At 45.8% G+C, this 27,906-nt stretch overlaps 1 protein-coding gene across 1 annotated transcript; it reads right to left on the bottom strand.

The window, feature by feature from the left end:
- Nucleotides 1–716: 716 nt before the first annotated feature.
- On the bottom strand, nt 717–27,597 carry CD34 (CD34 molecule; the record flags this gene model as incomplete). Its single annotated transcript, XM_080699470.1, has 8 exons — nt 717–899; nt 1,583–1,747; nt 2,065–2,117; nt 2,361–2,517; nt 12,740–12,820; nt 14,152–14,408; nt 15,209–15,391; nt 27,519–27,597. 8 exons carry the CDS (start codon nt 27,595–27,597, stop codon nt 717–719), a joined length of 1,158 nt encoding a protein of 385 aa, XP_080555596.1.
- Nucleotides 27,598–27,906: the final 309 nt, after the last annotated feature.

The raw sequence follows: 27,906 nt of genomic DNA, 5'->3' as shown, positions 1-27,906 counted from the left end.
AAGGAGAGTCTCTGTGTGGCCCCTGAGAGACCAGGACTGAACTATTTGTTCAAAAACATGGAGCCCAGTTCCAGGCTCCGGACAGAAAACTGCTGGCTTCTGCACGTAGATAGAAGGAACCCGTGGAGCTTGGTGGAGCTTTTTGGAGCTTGGAGACTGAGTGGGGAGCTGGTGATCAAGTCCACAGAGTCTTAGAGAAAGGACATGGTTTAAGGCAATATGTTTTTCTGGTTATATCAAGGGAGCTATCACAAGGGAGCAAATGCAAGGAGTACTGTGGTTTCCCTAATGTAGAGAAAGAAAATTCTAGGAAGAAGCAGTAAAAGCCAAAGCCTCCGGGGAGGAAGCTGCAGTTTGGAAAAGCCAATCCTTTTCCATAGGCATTCCTGTAATGAGGCCGGGGAAGGAAGGAGAGGCCAGGGCCTACATGTAGGTGTACAAGGCCATCGGTCTTGGCAGCTCCTCTGGACCCTGGCTTTCCCCAGCACACCTTTACTGAAAGATCAGAGTTCGAGTTCAAGGAGCTGAATGAATGAAGGGCAGGAGTTTACCTGCCTCCCCCAAAGGCAGAGATCCCCAGGAACAGCCTCTGTGGTGTATACAGTGGAAAGGGTAGGATGGAGATATGTCACCTCTAACAGAGAGGCAACTCGTGGCCAGAGGCAAGGAGGAGCCGCTTTTCTGGATACTGCCCGATCTTGCCCCACCCAGCCACATCACAATTCAGTATCAGCCACATGTTGTCTGGATGAATGGCCATTTCTGGAGGTGGCCTGGCCGGTCCCGTTCTCCTGAGCCCCTCGGTTCACACTGGCCTTTCCCTGAGCTTCAGGGGAGGCCCCAGGTCCTGAGCTATAGCCCTGGCCTCCACCGTTCTCCGTGTAATAAGGGTCTTCGCCCTAGACAGTGTATAAATAAAGTAGCATTATCTGGTCAGCAGGGGTGTGAGACACTGTGAGGGGCGGAGAAAACCAAAGGGGGTAGTAGAAGGGAGTAGGAGGGAGGGAGGGAAGGTGCAGCTGCATGTGCAGACTCCTGTCTTCCTGAAGACCAGTCAGGGTTCCAGCTCCTAGAGGAAAAAGGACAGAGAGGCACCACACCATGCCACCACAGCTCAGAAGCCAGTTCCTACAAGGAAACTGGCAGCTTCAAGAGTGAAATAACTTCCCCAGAGTAAGTAACATCCAGAGCCTAAGAGTCAAACCTCAGCCTTGTCCTCCCTTGTCCAGAACATTTCAAGAATAGTTTTCCTTCCATATCTTATTTTCTTGTGAGTAAGATGGCACCCACTGGGCATTTAATATGCTTACAGTTAAGTAAGGCTGACTTAGCAGACTGTTCTGGTTATACCCAGCTAAACTATCCCAGGAAACATAATGAACAGATGACATAAATCATCTGCTATGACAGTGAATAAGTGGGCTGGTCCCAGTTACTTTCCCACTCCATTTGCTGTCATTGTTGGAAATTTCCATGGATATAGATACGCATGCATGTGCCCTGTTCCCTTCACAGTACCCATTGACTTCCCCGGAAGACCACCATCTTTCTCATTTCCTTTGCCCTGGATCCCAGAACTGACCAGCCGTTCTCCTGTGGGGCTCCAACTGCGGCGGTTCATCAGGAAATAGCCAATGGTGCCCAAAGCAGCCAGCAGGATTCCTGAGGTGACCAGTGCAATCAGGGTCTTTCGGGAATAGCTCTGGTGGCTCCCCACATCTTGTTCCATGAAACCTTGGATCCCCAGCTTGAGAAGACACAGAAAAGGCAGCCTGTCATTTGTGGGAAGGAATTTCTAGTAAAGGAGCCCGGCCCATTCTAGATCCCTGAGTATGACTTAGTAGTGAATAGACGCAAGAAGACACTGACCCCAGGAATTTCTAAAAAGGATTCAAGACTGACATCTCTGAATTGAGCTGGACCATAAACTTTTTGGTTCAACCATAGGATGTTGAACATTTTAAGAACAGGATGGAGAGACAGGAAGGGAAAGATTGAAGAAGATAATTACTACTCCCCTGATCCAGGCGTTCCCTCGAAGACCCACCATTTCAAAGAACTTACATTTCTCAGGTCAGACTGATGCTTTTTCATAAGCTGCAGTTTTCTGGGAAGTTCTAGAATTAGAAACAAGGATTGCTAAATCTAGAAGCTAGACTAGCTCATCCCACTCTATCCTCCCACGCTGTTCTAGAACAAGCTGTAATGTCCAGGGTGGCCCATTTCAGCCAAATCCTTCTCTAGCACCTGAGATCTCTGGATTTGAGATGTGGTATTGCCACCCAGGGTCTTTTACCTGCAGGCCTAACCTCAGCCCTACTCACTCCCTTCTTCTCCACTCCTGACAAATGTTCTCTTACCTGTTTTGTTGGCCAAGACTAGCAGTAGACACTGAGGCTTAACTTCAGATTGGGCGAGTAATAAGGAGCACACATGAGCCCCGGCCTCGGCGTCCACTTTCTCTTTCCCACACAGTACTTGGATAAGACCTTCTCCTTTGCTCTTCTTAAAGTCCTCCTGAGATGACAGAGTAACAGAAAGCAGGAGTCAAAATTACTGGTATCCCTAAAGTGCATCCAGAGTTTCCAGTAATAATCCCGATGAAACGTACACTCTTACCCCTTTCCACAAGGACTCTTATTTCTAAATTCCAACTTTAAAAAAATTGCTATTAACTGCATAACACAGTAAGAAAAAAAAAAAAAAACACAGCAAGGGGAGAAAGAGTGGTAAGGGAGAAACAGAATACAGTAAGAAAAACCCCACTAAACTAAAAATTTTCCACTATCTAAACATATATCTGTTAGTATCTGAGACATCAGAGAACAAACTTAGGAAACTATCTTATTTAAGAATTGCCTCTGACCGGGCGTGGTGGCGCACGCTTGTAATCCCTGCGCTTGGGAGGCGGAGACAGGAGGATCAGGCAGGTTCGAAGCCAGCCTCGCTGGCTTAAGAGACCCTGTTTCAAAAATATAAAATAGGTCTGGGAGTGTAGCCCGGAGGTAGAAGGGCTTCCAGGAACCCCAGTACCACCAAAAAGAAGAAGAAAAAAAAGAATTGCCTATGTACATATATGCTATTCAAATTGAATTCAAAAGAAATCGCTGACTATAGAAACTATTAATAATGAAATAATAACTAAGGGAAATACTTTGTTGCAGGATTACAATAGCCCCAAATAATGAAAGAAAAGCCAAAGGAGATGAGAAGGGAATGCATTCATGAGAGGCTTCTTCCCTCTTCCCATCCACAGGGGTCTCAGAGGAGCACTGATCAAACTTAAATGAGGGTTTTATCTGGCCTTTCATCCCCCTTTCCATTAAAAGGATGAAATCCAGTTTGGGGGTTTTGTTTTTAGGAAATGAGGATGGAATCCAGGGACATTCTTCCTCTGAGTTAAACCCCCCCGCCCTATTTTATTTTATTTTATTTTGTGTGTAGTACTGGGGATAGAACCCAGGGGCTTTTTGCCTCCAAGTTATGCTCTCAGACCTATTTTATACTTTATTTGGAAACAGGGTCTCACTAAGTTGCTGAGAGCCTCACTAAGTAGCTGAGGCTGGCTTTGAATCTGTGCTATCCTCCTGTCCCAGCCTCCTAAGTGCTGGGATTACAAGAGTGTGCCACCACGCCCAGCCCGTATTTTATTTTTTGTTTTGAAATGGGGTCTTGCTAAGTTGGTGAGACTGGCTTGGAACCTGCAGCCCTCTTGTCTCACCCTCCCAAGTACTGAAACTACAGGCATGCACCACCACTTCTGGCTATAATCTGGTGTGTGTGTGTGTGTGTGTGTGTGTGTGTGTGTGTGTGTGTGTGAATGCCTCCTGTTTGCGGGCAAGACTACTGCTCATGGTGTGTGTAGTACTGGGGTTTGAACCCAGGAACATTCGATTTCTGAGCTATACTCCCAGACCAACTTTATTTTTTTATGTTAAAACAGGGTCTCACAAAGTTGCTGAGGCTGGTCTCCAACCTGTGATTCCCCTGTTCTAACTTTCCAAGTACTGAGATTACAAGCGTGCATCAGCCACCATGCCCGGTTTGGAATGAAGTTGTAATGAAGTTTATAGATCTCTCTTCCGATTGCTGACTGGTCCATCGGACCCAGGAATTTTGACTCAGAAAAATAAATTCTGATCATTCTTCAAAAACTGAGTCCCAGGAAAGGTATAAATTGGAAGAACTGGCCAAACTCTTCAAAACCCTGTCTCCCATTTCCCAGGACTTATTCCGGTAACCTCCAATCCCAACTGAAATTAAGACTTTCTCCTCTGTCCGGATGGCAGATGGCAGAGGAGGAAATGCCTGACGCGCTGACCACTTTCCTGTTAGGGGAAAACTGCTGGGGCGTGTGACAGTCATCGGACCTGAGCCTTGTGGAGGAGAATGCTTCCTGTTTGCGGGCAAGACTACTGCTCATGGTAAGGCCAGAGGTCCTCCCTGTTGGAAAGGAGCCTGGGTATTTTCCTACTGCTAAGATCTAGAGCAGGAAAACCCAGGCTCCTTTGCTCCTGTGCAAGGCAAGGTCAAGCCTGGCCTCAGGCTCCCACTGGAATTTGAGAAAGCAGAGGGAAAATAACCAGGCTTGAACAAGGCCAGAGAGCGCGGCTGACTGGTCCAGGTCACAGAGACATGAGGCCACCAATGGCAGCCTCAACCGCCCATCCAAAGACAAGGTTACAGAGAAATGATCTCAGGACTCTGCTGCTTTATCTCTCTGGAAAAGGATTGGTTCTGCAGGTTTCCCAGGAAGTCTTGGTTAGAGACTCTACTTCTGGAAAAATCCGGCTCTGTAAAAAAGTACTTGTAAGCCAAGTGCTGTGGTGCATATCTATAATCCCAGTATTTGGGAGACTGAACAGGAGGAGGCTCACAGGTTTGAGGAAGCCTCAGCAACGTAGTAAGGCCTGACCTCTGTTTCAAAATTAAAAGTTAAAAATAGAGCTGGAAAAAGCACTTGAAAATCTCATCACTACATTGAATTTGACCAGCAGTGTCTTACCTGAAAAATTAGGTAGAACTATCTATAGCCGTTTCCTGGTTTGGTCAGATAAGCCTCCCCTCACTTCCCCTTGTGCCCTAGCCATGCCTCAGGGCCTGTGAAGTGTCTCTGGCTGTAATATATGCTTGTTTTCTGAGAAAGACAGAGGGCCAGGGCTCCCATGGCACCTAAAGTAACCAAACAGAATGGTACCTCCCCAACCTGCCCCATGCTAAGAAACTGTTCCTCAACACTGTTTGTCCGATTTGATATTTATTAAGCCCTGAATATAAGACAAGGTGTGAAAACTGTTCTCTGTGTGTGTGTGTGTGTGTGTGTGTGTGTGTGTGTGTGTGCGCACGCTGTATGTTATGTGTGGGGTTTAGGATAGGGTAGAAGGTTGCCCATGAATTCTATTATCAAAACTCTCAGTTTAGCTGGGCGTGGTGGCGCATGCTTGTAATCCCCGCGCTTGGGAGGCAGAGACAGTCAAAATAGGTCTGGGAGTGTAGCTCGGAGGTAGAAGGGCTTCCAGGAACCCCAGTACCACCACCAAAAAAAAAAAAAAAAAAACAACTCTCAGTTTGTAGTCTGGTGTGGTGGTGCATGCCTATAATTTCAATATTTGGGAATCTGAGACAGGAGAATCACAGGTTCAAGGCCATCTTCAGCAATTTAGTGAGACCCTCAACAACTTAGTGAGAGTGGTATAGCTCAGAGGCAGAATGTCCCTAAGTTCAATCCTTAGTACAAAAAAAATTCTTCTAGGTATGTACCATAGCAGTTAAAATAAATGATGCTAACCATATCAATGGTCCTAAGTGCTTTTAATGTATGGACTCATTTAGGACTCCCACAAGCCTAGGAGATGGGTATGATTATTCTCTTAATTTTTTTTTTTTTTTGATTTATGGTACTGGGGGTGAAACTCAGGGGCCTTCTACCTCCGGGGTATACTCCCAGATCTATATTTTATTTGGAAACAGGGTCTCAATAAGTTGCTGAGAGCCTCACTGTGTAGCTGAGGCTGAACCTGCACGATCCTCCTGTCTCAGCCTCCCAAGTATTATAATTACAAGTGTGCACCACCATGCCCTGCTTTTCTTCATTTTCTTGATGAAGAAACTAAAACACAAAGGGACTATTTCTATAGAAAGTATCATTAAAAAAAGGTACAGCCAAAGTGCCATGATATACAAAGAGGAGCCAAGACAAGTCTAGTTTAGGGTTGGCAGGAACATCTCAAAATGGGCCTTGAAGAACAGGAGAACGTGTGCAGGTGAAGTTGGTGGGAGAAGGCACTGGGAACCAGGCGCCAGTGAGGAAGTCGAGGTGTGAGAGAGCACGCATGTTTCCAACTCTAGTTATAAAGAGACTGAGAATACCGTCTTCTCTCCCGGGCTCCAGGGAAAGGGAAGACTCAGATCAAATCCCACCTCCTCTGTACAGCCCCTTCTATTGTTGGCCAGACTGAACACCAATCCTTGCTCTGCCATTTACTAGAATCTTTGCCAGTCACACAACTGATCTGAGTTCTTCAACTGTAAACTGAGTTGTCATGGTGACTATAAAGAGCTATTGTAAGCCTAGAGCGGTGGCACACACCTATAATCCCAGTATTTGGGAGGCTGAGACGGGATGATCACAGGTTCTAGAACAGCCTCAGCAACAAAGCAGGACCTTGTTTTATTTATTCATTTTTTATTTTTTGGTGGTACTGGGGTTCCTGGAAACCCGTCTACCTCTGGGCTACACTCCCAGACCCATTTTATATTTTTCTTATTTGGAAACAGGGTCTCTTAAGCCAGAGTAGCTGGCTTCGAACCTGTGTGATCCTCCTGTCCCCACCTCCCAAACACAGGGATTACAAGCGTGCACCTCCACACAGGGCCTCAGGACCTCGTTTTAAAAAACCAAGAATAAAAAGGGCTGGCTGTGTAGCTCGAAGGTAGAATTCCCCTGGGTTCAAGCTCCAGTAACCCCCTCCCCCACTCAACACAAAAGAGCTATTGTATGAAAATATCCAACACATTGGAAACCTAGTGGATACTGGATAAAGGAAAGCTATTATTAATAATAATAGCAATACCTTATATACTATCACCTACAGTCTATATTTTTTTCATATTTTGTCTTATTGTTATTATTTTTTCTCTCTTACTAGGACTGCAAGACCCCCAGATGTGTGGGCAGGGTGGGGGCGAGGGTGTACCTTACATAATTTTGAGCCCAGGCTGCACTAATCATAGAACCAAACAAACAAAAGAACCCAGGGAATTGTTCAACTTAACACCCCAACTGGTTGGCTTCCACACAGGGTCCCTCCACCCCTTGCTTAGTTTCCTGGATTAAATTCAAGGGAATAACAGGGGCCAGCCTCCCACTCTGGAATCCAACAGCCTCAGTGAATTGTGTTTGGGCCGGAGAGGAGCAGGTGGATCCTGAACAAAGCACAATGCTTCTCCGGATGCTTGTAATAAACATCCTCCCCCAAGAGACACTGTGGGCAAATATCATGGGAGAGTGGGCAGAAGGAAGCCACAGCCTTAACATTTTATTCTTGAGAATCCCATTTATGAGCCCCTAACTACATCTGCTCACACATGCTCGCTTTCAGAAAAGAAAAAAATCATCTAACCTTTTTACAGTAACATCCTCAAATTTTGCAAAATCTCCTAACATATTAAAGAAGCACATCAAACATCGGGGAGTGGGAGGAGAGAGACGGACATTTTTTTAAACAAGCTTTAAGGTATTTCCTGATGTGAGCCAGGCATGATGATGTACACTTGTAATCCTAAGACGTAGGAGGCAGAAACAGGAGGATCCAAGGTTCAAGAACAGCCTCAGCAACTTAGTGAGAGCCTCAGCAACGTAATGAGACCCTGTTTCAAAAAGGGTTGGGAGTGTAGCTCAAAGGTAGAACATTCCTGGGTTCAATCCCCAGTACAAAAAAAAAAAAAAAGACATTTCCCACTGCCAAGGTTCTAGGATCAGTTGTCTCCCCTCAACAACCCCTTTCAAAATAATTTTATCTACTTTGTTCTATGAATTTGATGATGCAAGTAAAAAACATTTTTACAAAGGTACTGGAGTCATTAAGAGACCTGCTACAAGTCAAGTGACAGCGGGCAGCTAACCTAAGGCAAGAAGTTAAATGGTTTCTGAATCTCAGGCTCTTTCTAGTAGACAAACTGTCTTCATAAATCCTTCATCTGTAACTTATGTTTTCTGCATGGAAATTGACCTTTAGTGTTTGAGCAGAGCACAAAAAGGTGGGGGCTGGGGGAGGCAATGGGCGGGCTGAGGTAGCCTGCTCAGCTGAGGTCAGTGGGACACAGTAAGAGTTATGTGACCTAGTTGAGAAAATACAAATTCTACATATAAATGGGGTCTGTGATTCCAAAACTTGGGAGGCTGGGAGGATCACAGGCTCAAGGCCAGTTTCAGCAACTTAGGCCCTCCACAACTTAGCAAGACCCTGTTTAAAAATAAAAGCATAGCTGGGCATGTTGGCACACACTTGTAATTCCAGTACTTGAGAGGCTGAGGATCCAGGTTTGCGAACAGCCACGGCTACTTAGTGAGGATCTCCACAACATAGACCCTGTTTCAAAATAAAGAATAAAACCGGGCTGAGGATGTGGCTCAGAGGTAATATGCCCCTGGGTTCAGTCCTCAGTACCACAAAAAGAAAAAAAATAATAAAATAGGGCTGGTAGTATATAGCTCAGAGGTACTTACCCTTTAAAAAAAATTCTCCATATAAACATCTGGCACTAACAAAAGGTAGTTCAAAATAAAACAAGCACCATATTGATGGGCAAAGGACTTGAATTGACATTTCTCCAAAGAAGATATACAAATAGCCAATAAGGGCATGAAAAGATGCTCCTGGGGGAAATGTAAATTGAAACAGGTGCAGGTGAGTACTGCAGGATGTGATCAAGAAAGCCAGACAGGGGAAATGGAACCCTGCATGCTCCTATAAGGCTGTGGCCAGGGTGAGTCTCCCCTGGTAGAACTGGCACCTCAGGACCCTCGGACACCAAGAAGTATCAGTGCAGCCTGAGGAAAGCTAGGAGGCACAGTGCCACTCAGCCTCGAAACAGGCTGCCCACCACAAGCCGGGAGGAGGAACCACGGAAGGGAATCTGGACACGACTGGAAGCTGGGTCCAAATTCTGGAACAGGATTGCTGACTGAGGAGATAGTACCCTGGCGACTGGATGAAGGCACTGCTGCCCTGGTGCTGGCTGAGGAGGCAGCTCCAGGAGGAAGGGGAAGGGGAGGATGGACAATGGCGGAAACACTAGGCACAACATCATGAACAGTAAAAATACCTTTTTTTTTTTTTGCTGGGGGCTACTGGGGCATTCTACCTCCAAGCTACACTCCCAGCCCTTTTTATATTTTTATTATTATTACTAATATTAATATTAGTGTGTGTGTGTGGTACACAGGGGCATTCTACCTCCAAGCTATACCCCAGCCCTATTTTTTATTCTTCATTTTTAAATAGGGTCTCACTGAGTTGCAAAGGGCCTCACTAACTAGCTGAGGCTGGCCACGAACCACGATCTTCATCTCAGCCTCTCAAAGTACTGGGATTACGAGCGTGCACCACCACGCCTGGCTTATTAGGTATAATTTTTAAAAATGTATACGTCAGGGAGACACAACCAATGGTTACAGGTAAGATATCAGTAGTCAGGGTGGCCATAATAAGTAACTTAGGCTCCCTGCAGGCTGCAGTCATTCCCATCTGTGGGTGCCTGGGGTCACCTACATATTGCCCTTACGTGGATCCCCAATTTGTAAGATGATGTTTCCTTGTATAAATAAGTAGTGCTCCTTCCTTTACCCCCACATTCTTTCTCCAGAGACTTGTTACTGTCAGGAAACTGGATCTACTGAAACAAAGCAAGGAGGCCTGCTATCTTCATTAAAAATGAACACCATTCCATATACATTCTTCCCAACACAGTAAGGCATGATATGGAAACAAGAGACACAACTCCTAAGAAAGGAGAGGAAAAACAACATTGTACTAGGAAACATGGCATCTTGCCTTAAAAATGAAAAAGCTCTGGATTTAATAAGCAAATTTAGGAAAAAGGCCAGACCCAAGATAATATTTCAAATTTTCATTCAATTTGTAACATCTTAGATAATTGATTAGAAAATATAATGGGATATCTGTGTTACAAATAATCACAAGTACCATCAAGCCTACGGGGAAATGGGCTGGGGTTGTAGCTCAGTGGCAGAGGCTTTGCCAAGCATGCAGATGAGGCTCTGGGTTTCATCCCCAGCACTACAAACAACAACAAAACCTGAAGATAAAGCGTATTTAAAGTGAAACTGCAGGGGAAAAAAAAATAATGCTAAAAAGCCAAAATGCTAAGAGATTTAAAGAAGACTAGAAACAAATTTGAAGGCTTTTAGAGCAGTTCAAATTAAAATTTTAGTGTTTTGTTTTGGTGGTACTGGGGTTCCTGGAAGCCCTTCTACCTCTGGGCTACACTCCCAGACCCATTTTATATTTTTATTTGGAAACAGGGTCTCTTAAGCCAGCAAGGCTGGCTTTGAACCTGTGCCATCCTCCTGTCTCCGCCTCCCAAGCGCGGGGATTACAAGCGTGCTCCACCACACCTGGAAAATTTTAGTGTTTTTATAAATTTATCTTGACAGTTAAATCCAAAGATTTTTCTAAAATAAGAGCTGAGCCAGGTGCGGTGCACAAGCCTGTAATCTCAGTACTTGGGATGCTCAGACAGGTTCGAAGCCAGCCTCAGCAACTTAATGAGACCCTGTTTTAAAATAAAAAATAGAAAGGCCTGGGGGTGTGGCTCAGAGATAGAATGTCCCCGAGTTCGATCCCTAGTACCAAAAATAAGCAAATAAATTAATATATTATACTTTTTATAGTATAACAAGGAGAGACCTGTCTACCTAGATATTAAAAGTACTATACTACAAAGGTACAGAATATTTTAAAAATTAAAAAAAATTTTTTTTTGGCTGGGGATGGAACTCAGGGGCATTCTACCTCTGAGCTATTCCCCCAAGCCTATTTTTTTTTTTTTTTAATTCTGAAATAGGATCTCACTAAATCACAGATGGCCTCAAACCTGTCTTAGCTGTCTAAGTAGCTGAGGCTGGCTGAAAACCTGCGATTTTCCTGTCTCTGACTTCCAAGTACTGGGATTACAAGCATGTGCCACTGCACCCAGCAGAAAAAGTTTGAACAAACTAAACAAATAAAATTTCTCTGGAAGCCAGGTATGGTGGCGCAGGCTTGTAATCCCAGCATTTCAGGAGACTGAGACTGGAGGATCGATCAGAGTTCACGGCTAGCCTCAGCAACTTGGTGAGGCTCTTTGCAACTCAGTGAGACCCTGTTTCAAAATAAAGAATAAAAAAAAAAAATTGGGCTGGGGGTGTAGCTCAGAGGTAGAATGCCCCTGGGTTCCATCCCCAGTACCACAATAAATAAATAAATAAATAATTAATTAATTAATTCTCTGGATAATATGCCTATTGTACATAAAAGCTTATATAAATTATAAAAAATTCTAACGAACAAAGGAGGTGATCATGCAATAAATAATGTTAGAAAAATGGTTACATGAAAAATATAGCATCACAACAAAATTAATTCTGTGTGAATGACAGTTTACATGTAAATAAATAATAACACATGATCTGACACTTTAGCTTGTATCTGGTCGGTGAAGGCTTTTTTAGTGTGTGTGTGTGTGTGTGTGTGTGTGTGTGTGTGTGAGATACTGGGGGTGAAATCCAGGGTTTTTTTTTTACCTCCAGGCTATACTCCCAGACCTATTTTATATTTTATTTGGAAACAGGGTCTCACTAAGTTGCTAAGAGCCTCACTAAGTAGCTGAGGCTGGCTTTGAACCTGTGCAATCCTCCTGTCTCAGCCTCCCAAGCACGGGGATTACAAGCGTGTGCCACCACGCCCTCCAAAGGCTTTCTTAACATAAAAGCAAGCTTACATCTACATCAAATAACAAAACTTAATTGCAATTGATTTTGCCTCTTTTGCCCACCAGATGGGGCCTCTTACACCCTAAATCCCAAACTTGGCATTAGAAGTAGCCTCTCTCTGCTAAACTCCTATAATCCCAGGGCTTGAAAGATTGAGACAGGAGGATCACAGATTCAAGGCCAGTTCAGAACTTAAGAGAGACTCTGTTTCAAAATTAAAAAATAAAAGCCAGGAGTGGTGGTATATGCCTATAAATTCCAGTACTTGGGAGGCTGAGACAGGAGGATCACAGATTCAAGATAGCCTCAGCAATTTAGTGAGACTCAGCAATAGAGCGAGATCATGTTTAAAAAATAATAAGGGCTTATGGGTGTAGCTCAGAGGTAGAATGCTACTGGGTTCAAACCCTAGTACCAAAAGAGAAAGAAAGAAAGAAAGAAAGAAAAAAAGAAAGAAAGAAAGAAAGGGAGAGAGAAAGAAAGAAAGAAAGAAAGGAAGAAAGGAAGAAAGGAAGGAAGAAAGAAAGGTGAGGGAGAGGGTGGCTGGAGGTATAACTTGGAAGTAGAATGCCCCTGAGTTCAATCCCTAGTACCATAAAATAAAAATACATACATACACACAGACACACACATATATACACTTCCCAGACTCCTACCAAAGTCCAGCCTAACCCAAGATGGTTTAAGGAGGTTGAGAGGGCTTGTGGGGGAGGGGAGGACGGTAAAGGGTGGGGGCTGACTTACACAACTAGAAGTCTCATTTAGCTCCAGGCAGATGCCATGAGTCAATCTCACTTCTTTAATTCCTGAGCATTTGATTTCTCCCTGTATGAAAACAAAAATGAATAGTAAATATGCAAGCATCTTCATACTTCATTTCTTTCCCACCTCCTTTCCAATTTGGTGTCTATGAGGTATTCTCATAAAAGGTTTTAGAAAAAAAGTATACTTAACATCTGCCAGGGGGCTACAGATTTTTAATACAAGTTGAGCAACCCTAATCCAAAAATTCAAAATCTGAAATGTTCCAAAATCCAATTGTTTTTGAGTGCCAAGATAATGCCACGAGTAGTTTTCACATCATGCAATTTTGCTTTGTGCACCAATTTACTGAAAAATATCGTACGAAATTATCTTTAAGCTATCTATAGAGCAGACAAATTTTGCATGTGGACTTGGGCCCCACCTCGTCCCCCCAAGATATCTCATTATAGGTAGAAGTATCCCAGAATCTCAAAACAAACAAATTATCAGAAATCCAAAATGCTTCGGGTCCCAAGCATTTCAGGTAAAGAATACTCAGCCTGTAGATATGATGTCTTCCTCCGCTTCACACGCTATCCTCATTGGCTATCAAACCTTTTGCTACTAGACTGGGCTTGTAGGCAAGTAGCTATTTGCAATTTTCGTAAACACTGGCTCATATGACACAGAAATGGGAGAGGGGAGGATCTTTTCCCACTTAGGCCATTTTTCCCTCCAGTCAATTACACACTTCCAGGAAGGCTTTAGAAGCCAACAGATAATGGGGTGGCCAGGCAGATCTTGGTGGCTCCCGCTTTCCTCCTGGCCCCTAGGCCTCGCCTATGCTTTAAAAACAGAGTGCAGGCGGGCCCCTCGTGCCTGTCCGTAGGCTCTCTGCTCTCATATTTTCTGAGCTTCATGCTAAAAGCTGTTGACAGCCACAAACCTCAAGGCCTGGAAGGGCAGGCTGAGCTCACCATCCCACTGTGCCCAGTTCCTAATGCTGCCAATGACGTCCTCTCTGTCTCTCAGTGCCTGGCACAACCACCAAATTCTCTCATGTGAAGGAAACTATTTCTTTAAACATTTTGGGAAATACAGCTCCATTAAGTAGGCAATGGATTCCAAATAGTCCCAAAGAGAACTGGTTCTCTCGCCAAAGCCACAACCAGAGATATTAGAAGGAACCACAGAGGACTCTTTGGGTCTTCGAGAATCTCCTTTACTTTTTACTCCCAGAAAATGCAATATCCAAAGCAAAGATTATTCTTGCCACCTGACCCCACCCTTTCTAGCCCTCTCTGCAATAGTAAAGTGTTTTTCTGGTTCCCCGTGGCCCAAATTTAATTGGCTGGGATAAGGAGATGGAGAGGGGGAGAGATAGCTTGTTTGTAGATGAGAGGTTCACCCACCTTGATGGTAGTTGGGGTAGAAGAAGATGATATATAGGGGCTAGTGGGTGATGTCATCACGGGGCTGGTGCTGTTGGGCGAGGAATCTGAAACACTGACAGGTGGCACGCTGGGCTTCACGGTCGTCTCTGGAGTTGAAACATTTGCTACAGTGGCAGATTCTGTGATGGCTACAGAGGTTTGTGACTGGACAGAAGAGTTTGTGGTTCCAGGGACTGGGATGATCCCAGAGGTAGATGTGAAGTTGACTGCAGTCTCTGGAATAAAACAAAACACAGTTATGCATTTGCACATATATACACACAAACACACACAGACACCCAATCTCAGTTTGTGACACGGGCATGGATTTCTACACAGGAACAGGAATTTGGGGAGGAATAGTTACACACGTGCTGACCCTGACCAAAATTTCAAATTTCATCCAAGGCAGTGTTTGAAATCATAGCTATAATCTAGAATGTGTTCAAGGTATCCTCTGTGAAATAGATGCTAGTCTACCCAGAGAAGCCAAAGACCCTCAGTATGACCTGGACCCCTTCCTTCATTTAGAGCAGTTCAGTGACCTCCATGCAGCCCTCCTCTGGGCCTTATTTTATTACCAGCTAAACTCAGCATGAGAAAAAGGGCACAGGGGGCAGTACTGCTCAGGATCAGCTGTCAGCACATTGGCCTGAGAAAGTTGTCTTCATAGGAAAAGTTATCTAGAGTCTACTTCAAAGTACCCTAAGCCTCATGCCCAAATACTAATTCAGGGGCTACTAATGATTCTGTCTATGAACAAGAAGTGGTCTGCAAATATTCTAAATGCTAACCGGGCATAGTGATACACATTAAAAAAAATCCAGGCACTTGGGAGGCTGAGAAAGGATTGGAGGTTTGAGGGCAGCCTGAGTAACGTAAATGAAACTCTCAGTAACTTAGCAAGATCCTGCTTGCTGGGAGTGTAGGTCAGAGGTAGAATGCTTCTGGGTTCAATCCTCAGTACCAAAAATATACACACACACTTTACCAAGCATCACCAACAGCACTCCAAAACCTGACACGAATTCCTTACGTGAGATGGCTGTTGTAGCATCCTTGCTGTCCTGAGAGACAGGGTGGGGGCTGGTACTTCCAAGGACACTTGATGTTGTGACTTCCTCACTGGGAACATTTGTAGAAACAGTTGAAAATGTTTTCAGGGTGGATGATTCTGTGGCAACAGTTGTTAAGTTGTCCGTATTTGTGAACCCAGAAGCTATGGGGAGAGAGAGAGGAAAAGTCAGAGTCTAAACCTCCCTGAAGCATCATGACATCCCCTGATACAGTTTCTTGACTTCAGGTAGAATCTGGAACATTCCTCGCTGCCCCAGCAATAGAGCGACACTAAGGATATCCTTCTGGACAGTAAACTAACTTCCTATGACTAGATTTTCCCTAAGGAAATAGAAAAATAAAAATATATATACACATAAGTGTCTAGTAGAGTTTTATTTATAGGAGGGAAAAGTTAAAAGTAACAAAATAAATTAGAATAGTTTAAGTGCTGTATGCAGTTGATATACCATAATCATTACATAGTTATTGAATACATACTCACCGCAAATAAAAATTTATGAAAACTGTAGCAATATGGAAACACGAGCCAACGCTCATCATATATTTAGTAAAATAGAAAATGACACCTGCATACAAATTTCGCAAAGATTAGAAATTTGAGAAAAAATATTTCCCTTGTGATGTTTCCTTGTTTTTGGCAACTCCCCATCCAGTATATTAACTCTTGGAATAATCACACTTACTGTCCCTATGCAATCTCCTTAAGCACCTATCCTCTGTCTTTCTCATCCCCAAATTTCCGTCATCCTTTCACTCATAATCTTCAAACCCATTCTCCTTTACTTTTGCTGAAGAGTTCAGCTGCAGCAAGTGGCTCCGAGACTTCTTCAGGAGGCCGATGTAGAAATCTTGATGATGGGCCACAGAAGACAAGGCCTAGTTTCTCATCAAGCTTGGTGGGGAGATACAACACTTTATTCTGGCTCTGCTAAGAGCTATGTAATTTAAAGGATGTGTGTACCTAGTTTACTTGTCTCTTAAGTAAGGGTCTTTCCTGTCTACCCCACAAGGATTGATGGGAGGATCAATGAGACAAGAAGTCCTAAATTACAATAGTAGATTCCCGGATCTAGTCATTCTCTGAAGGTCTTGACATATGTCTCCATCCTTTTCTTCCACTTATTCTGGGCACTCATTGGTACCATCCTTAGACTCAGGAAGAACAAGCCTTCTATTTTGGACCCTGCCCTTTTGAGGCCTATTTCCTGCTCCACCTCCTGTGAGGAACAACTATGATGTGTCTTCTCTTCTATATCACACTTTGAGGACCAGAAGTCCTAGAACTTCTTGCTCAAATGGCTCTTTTCTCACATCCAAGAACTTCATGGACCATCTTTCCAGCCTATTCTTTTAAGTGTCAATTGCAGCGCCAGGGTATGCATAGTAAGACCCAGTGTGCCCAGTGTGCACTTGAATGTGTGTGTGTGTGTGTGTGTGTGTGTGTGTGTGTGTGTGTGTGTGTCGGGGGGGGGGGGTCCCCATGCATGCATGAAGGATCCTCCAGAGCATGGGTAAGAGGAGAAGTGGGCTGGGGCCAGGGTCCATCTCTTTCTAATCAGCCATATTGTGCACTGAATTCTAAGAGTGTGACAGTCTCAAGTTCAAACTTGGCCTTCCAGGTGGCCATAAAGTTGTTTGTCAAACTAACAAAATAGAAGGTATTTTATTTATCAGTTAATTAGCTAGCCTGACTTATGACTACAAAATGTAGCCATACAGAATGTGGGCCTCTGTTGTACTCTGGACTTGGGCCCTGTAGAATTGGTATTCAGAGTTCACAATACCATCCTCAAGGAAAGGTACCAGAGGGTCCCAGGACATCCTAAAACTTATCTCCAAATTTTACTGATTGAGATCTAGGTCTGTATTTTTCAGAGGTTTCCAGGTAAACAACAGGTTTAGCCCAGCATCAAGACAGGAGAGTCAGACGTTGCACTTCAAGCCAGTTAACTTGAGGCCTAGAATGTTTTCTCTTCAGGTGAGGACGAGGGTCTCATTCTTCTATATCTGCCTTTCTCCTCAACCAATTACAAGTAGATTGATCTTAGTGACAACCATCACATCTTCCTCTAAATGTCAGGTAAGTCAGAGATAGTACTATCTCCACCTTAGAAATGAGGAACCTAAGTCACCCAGAGGTAGCTAAAAGGCAAGAGCATGGATGACACAGAGCAAACTGCGATGGACACCAAGGTTTGGGTGACTTCTGCAGAGACCTTGCAAGGTGGTCAGGCTGTGTCTAAACTACTAAGAATCTGGGTGCATCCTCTACCTCTGAAGAGAAAGGCTGGGTGAGTTCCTAAGTGGCTTAGATGGGAAATGGGTAGAGCAAAATAAAATAGATACAGAAGCCAGTGCAGGCCACTTCCTTCTTTAGATCAGACCCCTTCACCAATCTGACTCTAAGATGTGAGTTCATTAAAGAAGCAGGTGGTAATAACGTCAGGGCACTGAAGTAAAGAATCATGATCTCAGGCACCATCCCCAGACAACCCTGGAATCCCCCCTGACACCCTCTTTTTGCCCACACCCTCCTTCCTCTCCTGGAAGACGTCAATTCCTGGGAATCCCATCTGGTCCAGCCTGGCCTAGCCCTTTTCCTTCTCCAGAGGAAGCTGGGCCTGGTTGAAGTGATGTCATACTTCTGAACCCTCTCCCCCAACGGGCCTCCTTCACCCAGACAAACACTTTTGAACTTTTCCAGATGTGAAGAGACCTGCTGCTAGTTCTGAGGACAGAGGTGCCTGTTCCAGAAGAGTGAAACAACGCTGGACCCGGGCCAGCTATCAAGCCACTGGGGATGGGCTCCCAGCTGCAGCAGCCTCCTCCCTCCCACGGTGGGGACAGGCATTGAAGAAGCAGTAGGATCTGTCTGCAAATGAAAAGGTGACCCCAAACTCAGATGCATGGCTCTGAGCCTAGGCCGAGCTGAGAATCCTCTGAAACCCTGGAGAGACAGAAAAAGAGAAAGAGTAGGAAGGCAAGGCTATGTGATGTGCTATGAACTGGAAGAGCCCAGGAGCCAATGCTGTGCTAGGCACTGCAGTGTAGGTCTCTCTGTGTGTGAGTCCCTGGGCTTCTGTCCCTAGGCTCCCTTCACCCTTTTTTTTTTATTGAACCCAGGGGCATTCTACCTCTAAGTCCTTTCTATTATACTGAAACAGGGTCTAAGTTGCTGATGATCTTGCTAAGTTGCTGTGGCTGAATTTAAAACTATGATGCTTACACCAGGTGGGATCCCCGCGCTTGGGAGGTGGAGACAGGAGGATCGCGCAGGTTCGAAGTCAGCCGCGCTGGCTGAAGAGACCCTGTTTCCAAAAATAAAAAAGTATGAGATAGGTCTGGGAGTGTAGCCCGAAGGTAGAATGGCTTCCAGGAACCCCAGTACCACCAAACAACAACAACAACAACAACAACAACAAACTATGATGCTAGCCGGGTGCAGTGGGCCACGCTTGTAATCCTACCACTTGGGAGGCGGAGACCAGAGGATCGCGGTTTGCAGACAGCCTCAGCAACTTAGTGAGGCCCTCACTAAGTGAACTACTTGTGAGACCCTGTTTCAAAATAAAGAATAAAAAAATAGGGCAGGGGGTGTAGATCAGAGGTCGAATGCCCCTGGGTTCCATCCCTAGACCCGCAAAAAAAATAAATAAAAAATTAAAAATAAACCTGTAATCCTCCTGTCTCAGACTCCCAAGTACTGGGATTATAGGCATGCACCACCATGCCCAACTAATATAACTTGGACTTTTTGTGTGTGTGGTACTGAGGATTGAATCCAGGGCTTCCTGCATGCTAGGCAAGTGATCTACTACGGTGCTACTTTCCCAGCACTCTAGGGTTCTCTTTACAGAGGTCATGTGAAGACTGGATGTAATAATCCCAGTACTTTTGAGGCTGAGACAGGAGGATCACAGGTTCAAGGACACCCTCAGCATGGCAAGACTTTTAGCAACCTAGGAAGACCCTATTTCCAAATAAAAAATAAAATAGGGCTGGGGGTGTAGCTCGGAGGTGAATGGCCCTGGGTTTGATTCCTAGAAACACACACACGCACACACACACACGACTGTGGGCCTCTTTTATCCTTTCTTCCCATTCACAGCCCATAACCTGAAACCATCAAACACTGGCCTTTCTTTATCTGAGCTTGTGACCTTTAACTCTGTAGGGAAGTAATAGCAGTTTCCAGTCAGCAAGAGCCTGTCAAATGCTGAGACAAAACTGAAGAAAACTCCATGCTGGGTGTGGTGGTGCACGCTTATGTAATCTCAGTGTTTGAGAGGCTGAGATAGGAGGATCACAGGTTCGTGGCCAGCCTCAGCTACCTAGTGAGGTCCTCTGCAACTTAGTGAGACTGTTTCAAAACAAAAAAATAAAATAGGGCTGGGGGTGTATCTCAAAGGTAGAATGCCCCTGGGTTCAATCCCTACTATAGCAAAAAAAGAAAAAATAAAAGAAGTAAAAGAAAATGTCAATCCATTTCATTTAGACAAAAAGAACGGCCCTTACCCCACTCCTGCAGAGAACTTAGTAGAACTTAAAGCTGAATGGAAGGTCGCCTTCATTCTTTACTCCTCAGTCCGCCCTTTTTAACCGTGCTGCACCATGAGGATTTGGCCCTGGCTGTCTACAGAATCTCAACCCGTGGTCTTGGAGCAAGGGAGAACACAGGTGCCAAAAAGTTAGCAAATAAGAATTCCAAGAAGCCAGATAGAGGTTGCTGATTTTGTGTAGTAGAATTCACGCATTGAGCTTGTAGGTATTTATGCAGAGATAATTATTCTTGTTTTACATAGAAATCGAATAAACCTGGTTAGCTGGTATCCTAGCCAAAGCTGAAACCCAGGAAAAGAAGCAAAAAAGGAGAAGCAACAGCTGAAAACTAAGACACTAAAGAAACTAAGAACTAAAAGAACACAGGCACTGAACTAATCTGGAATCTTTACGGTAAGAGTACACCTCGAGAAGCAGTGATGGTGTGGCAGAGTTGCAACACAGCTGCATTATTTTCATGGTGCACCTGAGTCATGAAGGTTCAAGTCCTTTTTGGGCGAGGTGGGAGGAGGGTACTCAAAATGCACAATACACTTTGAAAAGATTTTCACCTACAGTTAATAAATTAAAGATTCTTTTGGTCATTGAAGGAAGTGCACAATTCCTCAGAGACCCAGTAAGCTGTTACCTAAATAACTAAATTCCCATACTTTAGAGGACTGTGTTTTCTATATTTGGTTTTACTTTTTACAGATCTCCTTAGAATGTATTTTACTGACTCTGTTTTCTAATCTCCTTAGCTAGCCACCTCCAATCTTCCCATCCTTTCAAATGCTAGCACTCAACCCGAGAATAACTCTCTGTGTGTGTGTGTGTGTGTGTGTGTGTGTGTGTGTGTGTGTGTTGAACCCAGGGCATTCTACCCCTGAGCTACACCTCTAGCCCTCTAGCCATTTCTTTTTTTTTTTTTAAACAAAGTTCTCGATCAGTTGCTGCCGGTCTCACTAAATTGCTGAGGTGGGTTTCAAACCTGTGCTCCTCCTGGCTCAGCCTCCCAAATACTGGGATTACAGGGGTGCCACCATGCCTGGCAAGAGGAACATCTCAAAGGAGTTTCTGGCACATGCCCTTGGAAGGTGAACTTAGCCTCATCGATGAGCAGGGAGAAACCCCAAGAAACAAAGAACCCGGGCTCTGTAGACAGACCATGTGTCGAAAGCTTCTCTCCATCCTTTAGCTATATGGTCTTGGGAAATGGTCATATTTCAATTCTCTAAACTTCCCCTATAAAATGAGAATAAGAGCAGATACCTCCTCCTCTTTGTTTTGAGGAACAAAGGCAGTCACCGAGTGAAAAACAGCCTGTCTGGTAGCTGCCCAGAGACCGGTGGCCGTCATTATGCTAGGCCCCTTCCTTCTGCTTCCCTGAGAGCTGAAAACTTAATCTCTGTCCCCCATCTGGCACGAAGTCACAGATGTGTTTCCTCAGGATAGGTCTGTCGCCTCAGTTAGGTTATAAATTTCTTGAGTGTCAGGGCCATTCTGATACTTGGATATTTAACACACGGCACCCAGCACAATCCTGAGGTGTTAGGATAACCAGTAGGGTTGAACAGCGTTGTTGTGGGATGTGTTCATACTAGTTACCTCTAGGTTTGGGGGTCTCATGATGCTTTTTTTGTGGTACTGGGGATTGAAGCCAGAGGCATTCTACCTCCAAGCTATACTCTTAGCCCTTTTTATTTTTTTGTTTTGAAATCGAGTTTCTCTAGGTTGCTGAGAGTTCTGCTATGCTGCTGAGACTGTCCTAGAACCTGCAACCCTCCTGTCTCAGCCTCCCAAGTACTGGGATTACTGGCGTGTCACCACGCCCAGCCTGATGCTCTGTTTTAAGAGGGAATATATTGAATTCGAGAGTTATCCATGGAATAGGAGAACTCTAGGAACCAAGTCACAGTGTTGAGGGCTCATGTGTTATTTTATCTATATCAGGGTTTGGCAAACCTGATGGACAAAGTCTGCCCAACATATGGTTTGTGTGGCAAAAAAATGTCTCAAAATAAGACAAAGTAAAACAACCATCAGAAACCATATACAATCCCCAAAGATATTTGCTATCTGGCCTTTTACAGGAAAAGTTTTCTGACCCTTAATTCAAAAATAAAGAAGAATTTGAGGAGAAAAAAATAAAAGCTTTCTTCAAGATTCATCTCTCTTACACAGTATATGCACCTTTCCCTTTTAAGCATTAGTAATAAGAGCCCATTTGATTTTTTCCCTCAATTAGGCACTAGTGTCACTGTTATTTAAATAAATCCCCACAGGAGCTGATAATCTAGTGGGGCTGGCTAAGAAAGGTCTTTAGGGATTTTCATAAGGGGCCAGATTAAACTTGTTACACTAAAAAAAAAAAAAAAAAAAAAAAAGTAGCATTAGCATTAGAACAATGATTAGAAGTTACAGCCAGTGTGGTGGTGCACGCTTGTAATCCCAGAGCTTGAGAGGCTGAGACAGGAGGATCATGCAGCTTCAAAGCCAGCCTTACCTACTTAGTGAGGCTCTTAGTAACTCAGTGAGACCCTGTTTCCAAATAAAAGATAAAATAGGTCTGGGAGTGTAGCCCGGAGGTAGAAGGCCCCTGGATTTAATCCCCAGCACAAACAAACAAACAAAAACCAAATAGTTATCTGGGCGTGGTGGCACACACTTGCAATCCCTGTGCTTGGGAGGCTGAGACAGGAGGATCATGCAGGTTCAGTCAGCCTCTGCTGGCTTAAGAGACCCTGTTTCCAAATAAAATATAAAATAGGTCTGGGAGTGTAGCCCGGAGGTAGAAGACCCCTGAGTTCCATCCCCAATACAACAAAAACAAAAACAAAAAAAACCCCAAGAAGTTACAGGAGGGTTAATTTCACTGCAAGGGGGAAATTTTAGTGTTTCTGTTTTGTTTTGTTTTTTTGTTTTTAATGGAATGAACTACTTTGGGAGGCAAGCATTGAAGAAGCATCTTTGTTAGACATTCCTTCCAACTCTGTGATCTACCATGTGTATGGGCCATCTCGGACTAGAACAAAGAGCTGGGCTGATGCCTTCCGCAGCTTTGGAGGCAAAGCCGAGGCGTGGGTGTAAACCTGCAGCCTGACTGTTCCTGGTGTGCTGAGGGTCTGTCTCCTCTTAGAGTCGCAGAGCTTGTCTTGACCCCATCCACTTACTTTGGAATCCTGATATCCTGAGGGTCCTCAGTTGCCTAGATTTCTCCCACCGGCTTCTTTCTCCATTTTCCCAGCACCACTGACACTTGGCTCACGGCTCAAAGCCCTGTGCTCACTACTGCAAAATTAGAGCAGAAGTTGGCTGCAACCCATCTCTTTCTGGGGCTCCCTGGAGAACCCCTCACATAAGACCAGTGTGCAACTCATTTTTTTACTGAAGGTTTGAGAGCCTGGAGCAGGGTCACAGAGCATCACAGGATAGACAACAGCATAACCTTGCGAGATTAGACATTATATTGCTATATGCTAATGAAGTCATACTATAAGGAATCTGCTTGGCCAGGTCTTTTCCACCCTCTCTTGCTGCGAGTGTGCCTCTCTGCACGGAAGCCCGTTAGCCTTTGTCTCTTATACTCTCCAAACACAAAGTTCTACCTTACCATACTTGGCAAGTTGACCTACTGTCTGCGCTTGTATCTAGGGTTTATCCAGGGTTCTAGGCTTTCTCACCCAAAGACCTCTTAACATATTTTCTTTGTGTGTGTGGGATGTGGGGAGATGAGAGAGTACTAGAGATTGAATCCAGGGGAACCTCTGAGCTACAGTCTCAGCCCCCCCTTTGGATTGATGTCATATTACCTCGGAGGCACACTCCCAGTCCTAATTTTTTTTTTTAAACAGGCTCTCACTAAGTTGCAGAGAGCCTCACTAAGTTGTTGAGGTTGTCTGCAAACCTTTGTTCCTCCTGTTTTAGCCCCCCAAGTACTGGGATTACAAGCATGTGCCACCATGCTCGGCTCTTCACCCTCAGCCCTTTATCGTTTTTTAAATATTGAAACAGGAGCAGGGCGTGGTGGCGCACGTTTGTAACCCTAGCATTTGGGAGGCTGGGACTAGAGGACTGTGGTTTGCAGACAGCCTCAGCTACTTAGGGAGGCCCTCTGCAACTCAGTGAGACCCTGTTTCAAAATAAAGAATAAAAATTAGGGTAGGGGGTGTAGCTCGGAGGTGGGATGCCCCTGGGTTCCATCCCCAGACCCGCAAAAAAAAAAAAAAGAAAAAAAAAAGAAAAAAAAAGAAACAGGGCCATGCTAAAATCCTGAGGCTGGCCTTGAACCTGCGATCCTTCAGTCTCAGCCTTCTAGTCCTGGAATCAACAGGCATGCATCGCTATGCCCAGCAAGCAATGAAGCAAGCTACTTAACGATGCAACTCTGCTAAGAGGTATCAGTTTTGATTTTATTTTTCCCAAATCAGGAAGGTACAGACTCCCCCATTAAGTCAGAAGACCTTTTCCATTGCACCTGATGGAGTCCCGGACATGGGGAAGTATGCCTTGCTATGCCTCCCTGTTTGTTTGACTGTCCATCCTCCCACAAAGCATGCATCTTTTTCCTGATAGCACAAAGTCAGGACCCTTGAGACTAAATATTGTAGAGAATATGTTTTTATTTCTTAGCTAAGGAGGGAAGAAAATGTTCTCATTAGAGAAGTCGGAGCCCAAAAAAATATGGAAATTCTGCCCTGGCGGCTGTGAGAATTTTCTTTTGGAGGGTGGTGTTTTTGTTCTTTTTCCATACCTTCACATTTTCAGTTCTCCAGGCTGCAGGACTTTTCGTTAGATCCACCAAAGTCAACGAGGAAGGCCCAAGCACTCTGAGAGGGCGGAGCTGGAGAGCCATCCCGTCTTTAAGCCCAAGCCCTCCAGCCCAAGGGCTAAAGGAAACCAGGCAACGAGACCGTAAAAGTGGAATTTGTTCCTCTGTTTTCTTTGTTTTTGTAGGACTCTTGCACAGAGTTTATCTGCTGCTCTTTGGCACTTCTTGCCCTGAGCTTTAGGAGACAAAGACTCAGGAAAGGAAGGCCGTAGGGACTGGAGGCCCAGGAGGTGGAGTCAAAGGGATAAGGCCCTAGGCAGCGTTCGCAGCAGGAATGCTGCAGAAGACAAGCATTTGCAAAGGTTGTGTGGCTGGGTTGGCCCTGCGAGGGGGAGCGCTGGGGACCACTGAATTAGTCAGCGGTCCCCAATGCCACTCCTCATGGTCATGTGGCACAGAGTCAAAGGGTGGAGTCCTCTTCTCTGGAAAATGCCTGATAAAATTCTTTTCCCTTTTCTTTTTCTCCTCTGACACGTAGTCCCAGACAGGATATGGGTGTGGGGTCAGCAGGCTTGAAAGACGCAAAGAAAGAAAAGGAATGTGGCCTGGCGGGACTGGAGTGTTGCTGGGGTGAGGGGAGAGTCGGCCCTCAGAGGAATGATAGTTGGAGTCTGATAAAAGGGACTCTCTAATTACCTGAAAGCCTTCCCGCAGGGCAGTGCTCCCCAAGGGTCCCAGCCCACCCCATACAAAGGGCTCACCGTGCTTAGCTCCTGTACTTGATTAGCTCCTGTACTTGCGTCCACACCAACTTCTCACAGGCATAGAAAAAAGACCTCCCTAGAACAAGCTCTTTGTGGGGGTAGTGATAAGAAAACACAGAAGACCCTTCAGCATTAACCCCCCAGTAAAATTAGCGCCAAAGTTTCGCAATGGCCCCTGGTAGTATTTCAAGGTATAGTCACTCCTTTCATTTATCCCCCAATATACCCCAGGACAGATAATAACTCCTTCTATTAAAAAAGCCAGGCGTGGTGGTGTACTTCTGTAATCCCAGTAATTAGGAGACTGAGACAGGAAAACGGCAAGTTTGAGGCCATTCTCAGCAAGCAGTGAGACTCATCACCCTATAGCGAGACCCTGTTTCAAAATAAAAATAAAATGGGGTTGGGGGTGTAGCACAGTGATAGATTCCCCCCGAGTTCAATCCCTTCTACCACACACCAAAAAAAGGTCTTGGAGAAGGCAGAGCTCCAGCGGGCCCAAGTAGCCTGGCAAGGTTATGATGGAGACCCAGGCCTCACCCTTCACCCCAAGCTAAGACACTGAGCTTCTTGCTATATCTGCCTGGGGTTCTGCAGAGCTCACGTGGCTCCCTGCACCCCTTCTCTGCAGACCAAGACAAGACTGATACCGGCCAGCTGAGGAAATAAGGAAAGGGTGGGCCTCGCTCGGCCAGGCTGGGTCATCTTGAGCTGTATGGTCAGAGTGGGGCATCCTATGGGAATCTGCATGACTGGTCAGCTCACCCTGGCTCTGAGTGAGGGCACAACCCCGCACCCTTTTCTAGGGTTTCAAGTCCTTAGCGACAGCTTCCCCCCTGTTCAGAAGAGCATGTCCAGGGCTGCCAAGCACATCACCCAGAAGCTAACGCGGCCTCCTCCAGCCAGAGCCAGTTCTCTCCAACAGGTGGAACCCCTCAAAAAGGGACATATAGGGAAGACAAAGAGGCCTACCACGCAGGCCCAGGTCACTCTGCATGCCCACTCATTGCGGTGGCCTTTAGGATAGAGTGGGAGTTGGGAACTGGGGAGCCCTACAGAACAACTTAACCAAGTTTAAAACCTCTAAGTTCAGCAAAATGAGATGGAGTATGTTATCCTCTAGTGAAAGCTATCAAGTATAAATGTCAGCCAGATGCGCACACCTGTAATCCCAGTACTTGGGAGGCTGAGACGGGAGGACCACAGGTTGGAGGATGGCCTCAGTAATTCAGCAAGACTCTTACCAACTTAGTGAGATTCTTTTTCCAACACACACACACACACACACACACACACACTCACACACACTCAGTGTAAATGTTTATTGAGTGCCTTTTTTTTTATTGTTGGTTGCTTTTTGCCAAAGTGAGAACAAAAACTTGAGTCTGTGTTCTAGCTTTAGAACTATGAGGAAAGTAAATTCTAAAATGTAAGGAGATTGAGTTTGTGCTGGGGTGAGGGGTTCTCTGGTAAAGACCGGGAAGCAGGGTGCAGACCAAATCACCATCTCTACTCCAGCGGGATCAGCTCGGTATCTGAGGAGGCAATTTCAATTTTGCTTTCTAATCTTAAATGCAAGACGTCCCCCGCCCCCTCCGTCTTTCTCTCCAGCGCGCCCGCCCGCCTAGGTCTGTTCTTTATTCCAAACTCCTCTGCACACCTAACTCGGCCTTCCTCTCTAGCCTCCTGGGCGTTGGACCCCACGCCTCGCCCCGGATTGGCTTCCCTCGAAATTCTTAACGTCCACTCTTCCCGGGTCCTGGTAGAGGGTGGGCGCCCAGGCCCTTCCCACCAGCCAGCTCCGGGCCTCTGCTTTCTGAATCAACCCAAACTTTCCAGCCCCTCTCCTACCCCCTTCCCGGGGTTCTGGCTCCAACTTTGCGCTCCGCACCTTTGGCAACGCAGAGGTACTGGCTTGCCCAAAGCGCTTTATTTCAGCCCACTCCTGCCCGCCGGGCAGCCCGACGCGCACCTCAGCTTATGGGCACGCCCGCCGCGGTGGCCCTGCCTGCCCCTCCCGCCGCCACCGACCCAGTTGAGGCTCTGGTCCTCGCCCCGCAGCTGTGGGCGGCTCTGCGTAGGTGGGCAGGGGTCCCGGCCGCCGCCCGGCTCCGCTTTCCGCCCAGCCTCGCCCGCAGCTCGACCCTCCCCGCGGCGAAGTCGGGCCGGCGCCGCGCGCGCTCGATACTCACGCAGCAAACTCAGCAAGCAGAGCGCGGTCCAGCCCCGCGGCATCCCGGGCCCCGCGCGCGCGCCCCTGCGGACCAGCATCCTTCCCGCGCTGCTCCCGAGGAGATGCACACGGTGGAAGACACTGCCGGCCCGGCCGGGACGCGCTCCTCCCGCGCCCCTCCGCCCGGAGGGGGTGGGGGATTCTTGCTTTCTTCCCCTCCTCCCTCTTTAGTCTTCTTGGCAAGGCCGGCCCCTCGCCTTGGCTGCCACTAACGTGAGCTTCCCGGGTTAGTCCCTAAGGCTGGAGACGTGAGGAGGGAGGCTGGGGTTGCCGCTGCCTTCGAGGCCAAAAGAGGTGGAGGTTTGCGCGGCCCCAGCAGCCTCCTCCTTCAGCTTTCACCGAGGCCA

The sequence above is a fragment of the Muscardinus avellanarius genome (assembly GCF_963383645.1).
Source record: "Muscardinus avellanarius genome assembly, chromosome: 7".
Classification (NCBI taxonomy): Eukaryota; Metazoa; Chordata; class Mammalia; order Rodentia; family Gliridae; genus Muscardinus; species Muscardinus avellanarius.
The sequence above is the reverse complement of the archived record's forward strand: the minus strand, read 5'-3'. Positions and strand labels throughout refer to the sequence as shown.